General features: G+C 43.0%; 3 protein-coding genes across 3 annotated transcripts; 1 reads left to right on the top strand and 2 right to left on the bottom strand.

Annotated features, from left to right (window-relative positions):
• The first annotated feature begins 401 nt into the window (after positions 1 to 401).
• LOC105564861 (general transcription factor IIE subunit 1) lies at positions 402 to 3,262 on the top strand. The gene is made up of 8 exons (XM_012017592.1): positions 402 to 655; positions 783 to 1,125; positions 1,208 to 1,374; positions 1,464 to 1,592; positions 2,020 to 2,246; positions 2,318 to 2,525; positions 2,596 to 2,824; positions 2,968 to 3,262. Exons 2-8 carry the CDS (start codon positions 999 to 1,001, stop codon positions 3,141 to 3,143), a joined length of 1,263 nt encoding a protein of 420 aa, XP_011872982.1. The 5' UTR covers positions 402 to 655; positions 783 to 998; the 3' UTR covers positions 3,144 to 3,262.
• A 146-nt stretch (positions 3,263 to 3,408) lies between these two features.
• On the bottom strand, positions 3,409 to 6,229 carry LOC105564860 (arrestin homolog). Its single transcript, XM_012017591.1, has 7 exons — positions 6,067 to 6,229; positions 5,866 to 5,987; positions 5,464 to 5,763; positions 5,109 to 5,336; positions 4,842 to 5,030; positions 4,373 to 4,541; positions 3,409 to 4,236 (listed from the first exon to the last, which is right to left on the bottom strand). The coding sequence occupies exons 1-7, from the start codon at positions 6,131 to 6,133 to the stop codon at positions 4,091 to 4,093; spliced, it is 1,221 nt and encodes a 406-aa protein (XP_011872981.1). The 5' UTR covers positions 6,134 to 6,229; the 3' UTR covers positions 3,409 to 4,090.
• A 334-nt stretch (positions 6,230 to 6,563) lies between these two features.
• Positions 6,564 to 11,526, bottom strand: LOC105564859 (akirin-2). Its single transcript, XM_012017590.1, has 5 exons — positions 11,228 to 11,526; positions 9,363 to 9,562; positions 9,048 to 9,210; positions 8,909 to 8,965; positions 6,564 to 8,696 (listed from the first exon to the last, which is right to left on the bottom strand). The coding sequence occupies exons 1-4, from the start codon at positions 11,415 to 11,417 to the stop codon at positions 8,955 to 8,957; spliced, it is 564 nt and encodes a 187-aa protein (XP_011872980.1). The 5' UTR covers positions 11,418 to 11,526; the 3' UTR covers positions 6,564 to 8,696; positions 8,909 to 8,954.
• Positions 11,527 to 11,974: the final 448 nt, after the last annotated feature.

Genomic DNA, 11,974 nt, shown 5'->3' with positions numbered 1-11,974 from the left:
GTGTTAACCAATCATACTGAGCGCTCACTCAACAGTTGTGTCTGCTGAACGCGGCCATTCATACTGAGCGCTCACTCAACAGTTGTGCCTGCTGAACGTGGCCATTAAGAAATCGTTGAGCACTCACTCAACAGTTGTGTCTGCTGAACGCGGCCAATGGCTGCGTTCAGCAGACACAACTGTTGAGTGAGCGCTCAGTATGATTGGTTAATACTTTTAGATCCAGCCAATCATATTAAGAAATCACTGAGCGCTCACTCAACAGTTGTGTCTGCTGAACGCGGCCAATGTGTGCTCCCCGCTTGACGACGAACAAGGTCCGCGCATGCGCGGTTGCACGGCCGTTGGCAGACGGGCTCGGTCTCTCACTTCTCAGCCGCGCGCGTGTTCCGCCGTGTGCGCTCGCGGCGGTTCGCGACGACGTCGCGCATCATGCGGCGCAATACCACGGCGGGTTGCGGGATTTTCCCGGTCCTAACCTCGAGGCAGCGATCTATGGAGGCACTGTGCGCGCGCGGAATCGCTGGAATCGTGCTCTCGCTCTACGCTTTTCCAAAATTTCCGAAGCGTAGGGCGATGCGTCCCAGTTCCAGACAGATATAACGATAGTCGGCCGATGAGGGAGGGACACGGGAGGAAGAAGATTCTGAACGTTGTAAGAGAATTCGTGGTGTAATGTTGTGCGCTCGCGAAGCTGCTGCCTGCTGCTGCCTCGTATGAGATCTGTCGGCATTTCGCTGTGAACTTACCCTCCCTTTTTAACGCGCGCGTCTGTTTCGCAGGGGGAAAAAAGATGAAGATACACTTGCGATTCTACACCGTATGTGGCGACCGCGTTGCTGGAGAATGCGCGTGCGGTTATGGTGAGGTGCGTTCGGCGTGAGACTCTGAACCTGGCATGTGAGCGGAATAGCAGTATTGCAATAACGCTGTTGGTAAAATTATCGTCGTTCGGCGACGATATCGATTGTCAGCGAGCTATTTCGATCGCCTGAAATATGAGCGCCGAGGAGAGACTTGTCACCGAGGTGCCTAGCAGCCTGAAGAAACTGGCGCGTCTTGTCGTGCGTGGATTTTACACGATAGAGGATGTTTTAATTGTGGATATGCTGGTCAGGAATCCATGTAAGTAATCGCGCACTGAGGCGATCTAGGGAGTCACTCGCGGTCGCGGCAATACTTGATTAATATGACGAAATTACGCCAGGCATGAAGGAAGACGACATTTGTGAATTGCTCAAGTTCGAAAAGAAGATGTTGAGGGCCAGGATATCCACGTTGCGCAATGACAAGTTCATTCAAGTGAGGTTGAAGATGGAGACTGGGTCGGACGGCAAGGCGCAGAAAGTCAACTATTACTTTATTAATTATAAGGTATTTAAAGCGACTGCGACTTTCTTCAACTCGGCAGAAAGTGCCAGCGACTAGGAGAACGACTGATTGGCGTTGTATCTTTATTTCAGACGTTTGTAAATGTGGTGAAGTATAAGCTAGATTTAATGAGGAAGAAAATGGAAACTGAGGAGAGGGAAGCAACTAGTAGAGCTAGCTTTAAGTGTCCGAGTTGCTTAAAGACATTCACCGATCTCGAGGTAAGTACGGCAATATGGTGTAAGTGCTGCAAGTGATAAGATCTTGGAAATTAGATTAATTGGAAGAAAGTGAAACTTTGCCCTTGTCCTGTTTTTCTATGTCCTTATCTTACGATCAATCAACATGATAACTGAAATAGTACATTATATTGCAATATCATAGTATAACTAGTAGGTGCTATTCTGTCATTTGTTTCGTTTTGTGTCGATCTCTTCTGCGCATCCGACATTGTTCTGGGCAGACCAATGAGAGAAAAGTTGTATGTGCGGTAGTGTGGCTTTGACGAGTATGTATACAAACGCGCGTCGCTAGATCCTGCTGATCGGGACCGCAGGGATCCAAGAGGCCGACAGAGAATGGACTTACTCGTTATACTATGGTAATCGAATTTGGAACACGGACAAATTTTATGAAATTCCTGAGCAGGCGGATCAACTTTTTGACATGAGAACCGGCGAGTTTAGATGTACATATTGTCGGGAAATAGTGGAGGAAGATCAGTCTGCTCTTCCAAAGAAAGATTCCAGATTATTATTAGCAAAGTTCAACGAACAGATGGAGCCGCTCTATATACTATTGAGGGAAGTAGAAGGAATCAAATTGGCGCCTGAAATACTGGAGCCGGAACCCATTGATATTAACATTATTCGAGGGTGCGTATTTCTAAAGATGCATTCGTATATTGAAAGTGTTTGTCTTGTTAAAATAATTATATCCACGATAGTATCGACACGAGAAAACCGAGCAGCCTTAGAGCACCCAACGAACAGTGGTCGGGTGAAGCGACTAGAATGGCAGGCTTCATGGTGGAGGACACGAGAGTGGACGTTACCATCGGAAACGAGTCTCCCGATGACAGTGCGTCGAATCACAGAAAGGAAAGGCCGATATGGATGATGGAGAGCACAGTTCTCAATTCCGACGGTTCACAGGTATCTTCCGTCGTTCCGTCGTGTCGTCTCTCTATGGATATCTTGGTCTTAATTCGCGAATGTCTTGCAGCCTGACGGCGTGAATGCGCAAGATAGCATCCTGGATAAAGCCGCAGCCACTGCCACAAACACGACTACGACGAACAATAAGCAAGGCGAGGATATAATGTCGGTATTGCTGGCTCATGAGAAGAAGGGCGGCACCAATTCCGCGACGTCCATCAAAGCAGCGCTTCCACAGGAGTCCAGCGATAGCAGCGATAACGAGGAGGACACGGAAATGCAGGCGGTTGACACCGGTAAGAAAAAATTCTATCGAGAGATTCCGATAATGAGACGATCGAGCGTCTAAAAGTCAAGAGAATAGTAGTAAGACGAAAACATCCGCGCTAATTAATCAGTACCTTCTTTAATAATACAATTGTCGAACCCCGATTTACAGGCGAGGTAGAGGCGATGGATTCCGACGACGATGAATTGGTACCGACCGTGAGTGTCGGCGGCAAGACCGTCGCGATCACCGACGTAAACAACACGTTGATCGCAGAAATGACGCCCATAGAGAGGGAGTCTTACATCCAGACGTATCAGGAATACTACTCGCATATATACGACTAAGACGAAGAACAACGGGAGTCGTCTTCACAATGCTCTGCATAAGACTGATATTGATTTGGTATCGTTGTTCCCTGTAATATTTTGTATAGCCACAAAATACATATAATTTTTGATAACTATGCGACGATCTTTCACGGCGACGTAGTGTAGATTCCTGACAGTATCACCCTGTATTTCTGTGTATCGATAAGTGTCAGGCGGGCGCGTGTATTTGCTGTAGCACTCGAAGGATTGATCGGTTTTGAAAAGAGAAAAGATAAAAGGTGCATTTTTACAGTTTCATATGTATTTTCTAATGTAATTGCAACTGAACAGTACCGTCAATCGACAGTTCTTTACTAATAAACAATTGAATGTGTGGAGTACCGTAAAACATAAGAAATTAATTGGGGACGAATAATATACCATGTCACTTCTGGTAAGACGGGAAACTTTTAAACTTAAACGTGGATTAGATTAGTTTACTTGACGTTCTTTCTTTTTCTTTTTTTGGCTCGTCTCGCAGCGAATTTCTGTCCAACCACCACCATTGCGCAGAAATTCCGAGACGATTTTGTTTTTACATATTTAAGTTATCTTTTCGCTTTTTTTATATTTTTTTCATTTTTTTGTTTAGTAACAGTTCCATAATATTATAATACAGTTAATTTTAATGTCTCTTTTTAACCTACATTCACTGAATACAGCTCGTCCACGTCAAAAGAATCCAAAGAGGATGCAGATTCTACATGAAACATTTAAAATTATTTTATTTTGAAATATTGTGTATGTTTCCAATCATGTATATTTGTTTTAAATTTATAATGTTAATATCTAAGAGGTAAAACTCGATTTTAAACGCGAAGAATAATCTACCACGAGTAGAAAGCTCAGGATTCTTTTGAAGTAATCCGTCGCAAAGTAGAAAGCGCTAGTCTCGCTCTTTTTTTTCTCTCTCTTTCTCTGATTTACTCTGGTTCGTTCAAACGCAAACGAGCAAAGTCTTCAAATATGATATTGTCGTCGTCATCGTTGGCGTAGCAAGAGTTCTCGTACCGTGCTCTCTCAATGCTCTTGCCTTTCTTTAATACGGCATTTTCCTTTTCAATGGCACCTGCAAAGTAAAAAATCGCTTGCATAAATTCGAATGAGCAATTTGATTTAAATTCTAAATTCAACCATGTTTCTTGTCTAAATACAAAGGTAAAATATTTTGTCTAAGATATAAGAATATTCCAAGCGACATATACCAGGGGTCGGATGCATCAGTTTGAATGGAACATCGGTGACCAGCTCGCCACCCAGAGTACCGCAATTCAACTTTACTCGGATCGAATAAGAAATTACGATACCCAAGGCTTCAGCCGGGCACTTGCCCTCGGCTACCAGTGTTGAGGATGCCAAGTTTACGTCGTCATCCTAAATCGGACAATCAAAAAGAATTTTTCTATATTATTAACAATTTACACAATATTAATACGTCATTAATATTTGTATTGTGTTATTAGTGTTTTATATATTGATTTCTATATTATATTAAAATATTGGTTTTTACATATTAATATTTTTAAACAAATACACTACATATAATATTGATAAAGCGTATTGTATAATCTTTTATGTATTTTAGCAGCGTAACATGTCATGAAAGAAAAGAGACATAACCATTGATAAAATAATAATTTAACCCTTTCAAATTTGTTCAAGCTCGTTACGCACTTTGAGATGCCCGTCGAGAGCGATGCCACGCCGATCCTTGTTGCTGCTGGCCAAAGGCACAAGATAGAATTGTTTCGTGAAGGATGCACCCGGTGTGATCGGGCAACCCTCGCGAGTCTCCAAGCTAGCCACGTGTCGCGAAAATTGGGCGTTTACCATAGTCACCTCGCAATGTTGAACCACGAACATCTGCAAGGAAGAAACGACTATAGCGGCAAAACGCGACAAGTAGAAATTTTTTCAAAATTTTAATTGTAAAGTAGATACCTTGATGTTCTTCACCGCCTTTCGTGAATTATTCGTAACTGTGACATTCGCTGCAACCTTCTCGCCGTGATAATAGATTTCTCTGTCCAATGTGACTTCCAGATTCAGTTTACCCTGAGAGAAGGTGAATCCCTTAGAAATCAAAGAGCTGGGAAGTCGGCGGCCTCGCGTCGGTGGGGCGTACTGCAGCTTCTTGATGGCCAACGAGACAGAGGACCTTTTGTGTCCCTGATAAAATAAAAAACAGATTTGTGCAGAAACTCTTTACTTGAAAATTTTCTATACATTATATTAATGTGTTTTTATATGATGCATTAACTTCTTCATATGTATATCTTATATTTCATCTCGATACCTTGTCTTCTTCGTTGTCTCCAACGAATATTTTCACGGCATATTCGACTCCTAGGGGTTTTCCTTGATCATCGTCGCCAGGTTGTAGGGTGACCGAGCTAGGAGCCGTCTGTGGAAATTGGAACGTGAATGGATACGCGTTCGAACCCAGGCGCCTCACCAAGCGATCCTGAATCGACGTAGTCTCCTGCTTCTCCTTTTTCTGCGGTATCAATTGTTCCTGACACAATACTAGCTCCTTGCTGAATTTGACTCCCATCACTTCGTCCTCCTCACGGCCATATCGGTAGGTTGTCGAGACCTAAACGCAAGATAACGTTAAACGTCAAGTGGAAAATGTGATGAACGTCTGTCAGGAATTGTCTGAGAACACTCGCAGGGAATGTCCTCTTTTTTTACCAACCTGGCCAAAGACCTTGCGCCCTTGAAGGTAATCATTCTCCACGACGAGAACACCGTCGATAGGATCGGTGTGACCTAGATGATCGATAAAGTCTCTCTTGCCCAGATATACCGTGATTTTGCCTGAACAAGATATTTTAACGTGACCATTATTAAGTGCGGATTGTTGAGGAAGACAAGAAATAGAGACGAGCGTACTCACCATTAGGAGTGGTCTTCTTGAATACCTTGACGGCCGCGACGAAGATCGAAAGCAATATAGGGAACATCTGGCGCTGTTTTTTTTTCCTAAACGAACAAGTGATTTAGCAGAGAAATTTATTTCCCGCCCAGAAGTGACACGTCCCCGGCACCCAGTCCGGATCCTCATATAGTCTTGCCGGGGCTTCCCTCGTCTCGAAGCCGTACTACTAGTAATACTGCTAATAGAATTACTTCGTTATAAAACTGATTTAAGTGGATTGCGAGCTACGTGTAACATAAAGAGGAATCGTCATTTTAGATAATTGCGCTTAATAAATCATAAATATTCAACAACACGCGGTAACATTGCAAGTATCTACACTTGCATGTACAATATATTTCATCGCGAGATTCCGGTACAAGTCATGAACCGAGTCGTTATGCAGTAATTGTGTCTATTGTACAAAAGGCTGGTAACAATTGCGCTGGGAGGGGGATAAGAGATTCTCACGCGTCTTCAGTCTTAAGTTTATTTCGATAATGAATGTTTACACAATAATACGGAGGTATTTTCTGCAGTTTAAACAAAATCCCCTGAATTGGTTAAACGGTCGCTCGTGCGCGTTTCCACGATTTTCTTCAACGGTAAACGATACCTATTGCGAGCTTCAAGTAGACATTACTTAGTGTTAATAATTAAACCCACTTATACTTCTTCTCTCTTTCTCTCTCGTAATTTATTTCCTTTCTTCACATTCAATAGTCGATAGACAGTCGATGTAACATATATATACTTTTCTGTGTATACGTGTGTGAGCGTGAACACCATCGGCGTAACGATGCTCCCAAAAATATTGTGGTAACTGAGAGACACTTTCTTTCCTTTCTTTTGCGCAATATGAAAAAGGCAGTAGTAATTCGAATGCCCCTCGAAATTGTATCGCTTCCCAAGACAATCGTGACCATAGGCATATAGTCGATCGAAAGATCACTTTACATTGTGCTTACAGAACTTTCCACTTGGTGCTCTAAAATGCTTTCTTTTTTTTTTTTAATACTCGGCGGAACAGAATTTTCACGCTGGAACACGAAAAAAATGCACGCAGCCACCAAGACTCGCAGGATTCTTATCTTAATCGAGTAAAAAAAAAAGGGGAAGAAAATATATCGCGCGCAGGATGTAGTACTCCACGTACAACTGGACTGCTATAAACTATAAAAAATTTTTTTCACGCCGGCGATAACAGTAAATAATAACATAGTAATAGTAATAATCGTGACAAATATGTCTAATAATAGGCACAGTTAAAGAGTACGATATATAGTTATATTCATTATTCAGCACTTTTTTTTTAATTACAACTACAGAAATTCGTTGCTACCAGGGAACAGAAATGCTGTGCGTGACGAGATTTTATGAAATCTTTATTCCAAATAGTTACGCTTCACAATGCCTTCGTACAATACCTACTATAATCTACAATATTATCCCGACACTTTTACAGCTCTCGTAACGTTTATATCTTAAATGAGATCGTTCCTTTTCTTTTTACAAGAATTTTACTTGAAAGACAATAAGAAAACAACAGGGAAAACATTCAATTTTACCTTTTTATAATTATTAATCTTAGTAAAACAGAAAATTTTCTAGGCAAAGAAAACATTAAGGTTTAATGCGAGCGCATTGTAACTCGCGAATCAATCAAAACAAATTCAGCACAATTTAACAAGTTATTACATTAACGTATTCTTGTAGATTTCAGTTTACAAGTAAAAGACATAGAGTTATTTAATTTCTTAATTTACGCAATCATACATCGAATTCTAAATACCGTTCCACTCCTCGCCGAGCAGTTAGGATTCGAGAAAGGCAATCATTCGCGAATGCACGCTGTCTCTTACCTCAAAAGTCGCAAAATGTCATCTCACACGTTTGCAATAAGATGCTTAGAGCATTGGTTGCCGTATATACTTGAGCAATATCTAAACTGTCGTAGCATCAAGACAAACGAACAAAAAAAACTTACTGAAATACCTTACTTAGTATTCGACACAATGCTCTATCTGTATGATAAGCACAGAATCTCCAAAATTTCTGCCCGTTTTACAATATCCCAAACAACAAGCTAAGAGAAAAATATATCCGTGTGATAAGCTAGAAAGAAATCTCTCAGCTTTTTCTCTTTCGCACACATTCTCTCTCTCTCTCTCTCTCGCTCTCGCTCTCTCAGCTGGATATCAAGCCTCGCGGCGCTATAGTCTTGCACTGTGTACACATATCGTATTTTTAACCGTAATAACATTTGTACATAAGTAGAATCAGTTCCCTGATACCAGCGCACTTCTAATGTCGAACAGTACAAATATTGTTAGTCTCGAAAGTATACATGGTAGATTTTCATAATATGTTTACAATTCTCCGCAATTTGCTTTCTCTCTCTCCCTTTCTCTCTCTCTCGTTCTCTCTACGAACTTACGTTACTAATCATTATTTTTTTCTTCTCCTTTCCCCCATTTTCTCTTTTTTTAGTCCTTTTTTTATTAAACACTGCTGAAACCGTGGTTTGTTATCCTTTTAAAGTTGATTCCTGAAGCGAGGCGGCGCTGCAGACCTCGGCGCAAGCGAAATTTGTCTCACACAGTAGAAATCTGCAATACGACAAAACGTAGATTAAAAAAATATATACTGATAAATTAGTGCTTCGTAATTTCTCGTTGATTCAACACTTCACAGTTTTCTTTGGAAAAGAAAGAATATATGGTATATGCAAAACAAAAATTATCAATTACTAAGAAGGTTCAGGTCTGCCGATATATAGACGTTAGTTGTGTTATTTAAAAGAATATTCGCAAAAACTTACCTAATATTCCTCACAGAAATGTTTTCTTATAAATAAGAATCTTTTCTTATGATAGATCTGAAAGTACAAAAATCGTGGTGTAATATAGGAAGGACAAAGAGTCTTGTACACTGACGTTACTCTTAGAACAGGTACTTACAACTCGGTGCAGCTGCGGACTCGAATCTTTTCTGTATCTGATCGTATGTAAATTTGACGAAAGCGTCATACTGTTCGGAGAGCTTTAAATGTAAGATCTGATCATACTCTTCTCGGATTTGCGTTTCTTGTTCCTTGAGCATTCGTTCGCAAATCAAGCCAACCTGCAAAACCAAAACCTTCACGGTAATGTCTACAAAACTGAAACTTTTATATAATAATCGACGTTGTGCTCCGATGAAACAATCCCAGCGTAAACAGAAAGATAGATTCACATATATCCGGTCGAAGAGTGCAGATGAACAAAAGGTTCTACCTGTCTAAATGTGAAAAGTGGTTTTTCCTTTCCGCTAGTATTATGACTAAAGGGAGTTAACGAGGAGCCAGACGGACCAGAAGGACTGGAAGGTCCTTCCATGTCTGATGAATCGCCACTGTTGGTCTGAGGATGAAAGTGCAATTGTTTACGTCGCTGCAATCTGCGGATTTCTTCTCTGATGTTGGCTGCCATCTTTTCTGTATAAACAAACGTATAACATTTTTTTAAACGTATTATCCTATATACTTTTTATACTAAATAAGAATTAATTCTCAGCAGGATGATAATTAACGTCAAGTTTTCATCTCTTTGATGAATACTGTATTTATAATATTAAAAACAGCTTCCTGTCTTTTCGGCAATGAGAAGAACTAAACTGGAGGTAAAAAAATATTTGAATTGGTAAATTTGAAAATTGGAACAATCACTTGGATAAATACTGGTGAGAATTGAAATTACAAGCTTTCCAACAGAACTTAAAAGCTCGTTCTTTCATTGCTCTCACATATAGCTTCCATTAAAATTTACATTATCATATATCGCCAGCAGTAATTAACAAGTGTTTTCTTGACCGTATCTGGCTATTTTTAATAATACAGAAAATTTATTGCAAAAATAATTATTAAATAATAACACGTAGAATCATATACAATCAAACCATGTGTACGTAATTGCAAAATAAATTTGTAAAATATTTCAATCCCTTTTCTTAAGCACTTAAATATACAACTTCCGAGGGATGTCTAAATAATTTGTTTTCCAAATAGAAAAATAACCGCGGCATTTAATATTACATGCATCAAGCCATAAATCAATAATAATGTGATAACTTTGTCATTCCGGTGCATCGCGCGCTACACAGCGACGTCTCGCAAAAGATTCGGCTGACGAGTCAGTTACACGCGTAATAATTTTTCTTTTCTTTTTTTTACAGCAACTTGCCACGTCGATTGGATTAGTTATCGATTCTCTCTGGATTTACTATCCACCCGTTCCACGGTTCGCAGCTTATTTATCCTGCACCTCATTGTCAGCTGGCGCCGGCTCTAATGGCTCTTTTCGTGCATCTCGCCGATTCGTCCCGCAGGTTTAACGACTGCGCCCGCGGCGTATACCTGAGCAATGCTCTGTTACATATCTTTAAACATACTCTCTAATAGTGCCCCTCATCCCCGCTGACAAACGGACGTCAGCGATAACTTGTTCAAAAACGAAACATCACTTTCAATATATATATATATAATGATCTCTCGTGCTGTCGCTACATACATATATGTTGTGTGTATGTATATATATAATACACACAATTTTATGTCTTGTCGCGCGTGCATGGAAAGTAGAAACGCGTCCCCGGGCGTAGAGCTCCGCGCGCGCTTCCTCTCGCAGCGCGGAAAAACCGGAGGAGACGATCGGAAAAAGAAGAGAAAAAAAAGGAGGGACGAAAACTCGAATTCCTGAGCGCGCGTCCGTTACTACATTACCATATGATTTACGTGTGCGCCCCTCCCTCTCCGTCTCGCCCGCCCCCGGAGAGGACTGCGAATACGGGTTTTAAATCGCTAGAGCTTAGCCGCCCCTACTCGCCGTCTCTCTTTCGCCCGCTCCTTCCTCCTATCTCTTCACGCCCCTTCATGCTCGTTCTCTCGTGCGCAATGAAGAAGCATGCGAAGGAAAGAGAGAGAGGGAGGGAGAGAGAGAGATGGGGCGAGCGAGAGAAAGAGAACGGCAGGAAGGCGCGGGGAGGTGGCGAGGCGAGGGGAGTGGAGAGGAGAGCGAGAGACGGACAGAGATAAACACGGGGAAACGCGGCGGGTGCGACGGAGAGCGAGAGAAAAAATGGCCGTGGTCCGCGGTGTAATTACCAGGCGTCAATTTGCTGGCTATCTCGCCGAACGGCGACGGTTTCTGCGGCAGCGGTGCGCCGCGCGACGACGACGCGGACGCGCCGGGCGACGAGCACGATATCGGCATGCACCTCCGCCGCTTGTTGGGCCGGCCGTGGCTGTGCACCGGGTCGAACTCCAAGGACCTCTTGAGCGTGGCGCACGCCATGGTGCTACTGCTGCTGTCGGTGGTGGCGCGGCGTTCTCGGGCTGCTGCTTACCGTGCGTCCCGTCCCGTGTGCGACTGACACCCAGTCGCACGGGCCGTGGCCCCGGGGGGGTAGGGCGGGGCACGGGACCGTCGGCTATGGACGGCCGACCGGGGTGGGGAGGAAGGGTGGCGCGTCTCGCGTGACACTACGACACACCACGACGGTGTGGAAGCGGACGCGCACGCGGCGGAGGATCGTCGAGCGACGGTCACCGAGGTCTCCGCGTCAGCTCGCTCGACGGGGGTCGAGAGTGAGAGACGCAGGGACGGAACCGTAGGTGTGCGCGCACCCGCGCGCATGAGATCAACGCTGTCCGACGCGCAGCTCCCACTGGCAAAACAAATACTGCGCTCGGCCGCGGCAATATGGCCGTCGTTCCGCTAACACGCAGCCGATCCTCGTGCTCTCTTTCGCCACCGGCTGGCCAACTCGCCGCCGCTCGCTCCCTCTTCTTCTTCTTCCCTTCAATTGACAGGAAACTATCACGAAACATATGCGAGTGCATGATGGACGA

Source organism: Vollenhovia emeryi, unplaced genomic scaffold (genome assembly GCF_000949405.1).
Source record: "Vollenhovia emeryi isolate VEMERY1.0 unplaced genomic scaffold, V.emery_V1.0 DF939159.1, whole genome shotgun sequence".
Classification (NCBI taxonomy): domain Eukaryota; kingdom Metazoa; phylum Arthropoda; class Insecta; order Hymenoptera; family Formicidae; genus Vollenhovia; species Vollenhovia emeryi.
The sequence above is the reverse complement of the archived record's forward strand: the minus strand, read 5'-3'. Positions and strand labels throughout refer to the sequence as shown.

What these genes read in the sequence shown, in the direction of transcription:
- LOC105564860 (XM_012017591.1), bottom strand. Translation starts at nt 6,133, where the DNA reads ATGTTCCCTATATTGCTTTCGATCTTCGTCGCGGCCGTCAAGGTATTC. An exon ending in GAGACAACGAAGAAGACAAG is followed by an intron (nt 5,337 to 5,463) that starts GTATCGAGATGA and finishes TTATTTTATCAG; the next exon opens with GGACACAAAAGGTCCTCTGT. An exon ending in ACTGATGCATCCGACCCCTG is followed by an intron (nt 4,237 to 4,372) that starts GTATATGTCGCT and finishes TTTACTTTGCAG; the next exon opens with GTGCCATTGAAAAGGAAAAT.
- LOC105564859 (XM_012017590.1), bottom strand. Translation starts at nt 11,417, where the DNA reads ATGGCGTGCGCCACGCTCAAGAGGTCCTTGGAGTTCGACCCGGTGCAC. An exon ending in AGCCAGCAAATTGACGCCTG is followed by an intron (nt 9,563 to 11,227) that starts GTAATTACACCG and finishes TTGTTTATACAG; the next exon opens with AAAAGATGGCAGCCAACATC. An exon ending in CACTTTTCACATTTAGACAG is followed by an intron (nt 9,211 to 9,362) that starts GTAGAACCTTTT and finishes TTGGTTTTGCAG; the next exon opens with GTTGGCTTGATTTGCGAACG.
- LOC105564861 (XM_012017592.1), top strand. Translation starts at nt 999, where the DNA reads ATGAGCGCCGAGGAGAGACTTGTCACCGAGGTGCCTAGCAGCCTGAAG. An exon ending in ATTACTTTATTAATTATAAG is followed by an intron (nt 1,375 to 1,463) that starts GTATTTAAAGCG and finishes TCTTTATTTCAG; the next exon opens with ACGTTTGTAAATGTGGTGAA. An exon ending in AGACATTCACCGATCTCGAG is followed by an intron (nt 1,593 to 2,019) that starts GTAAGTACGGCA and finishes ATTCCTGAGCAG; the next exon opens with GCGGATCAACTTTTTGACAT.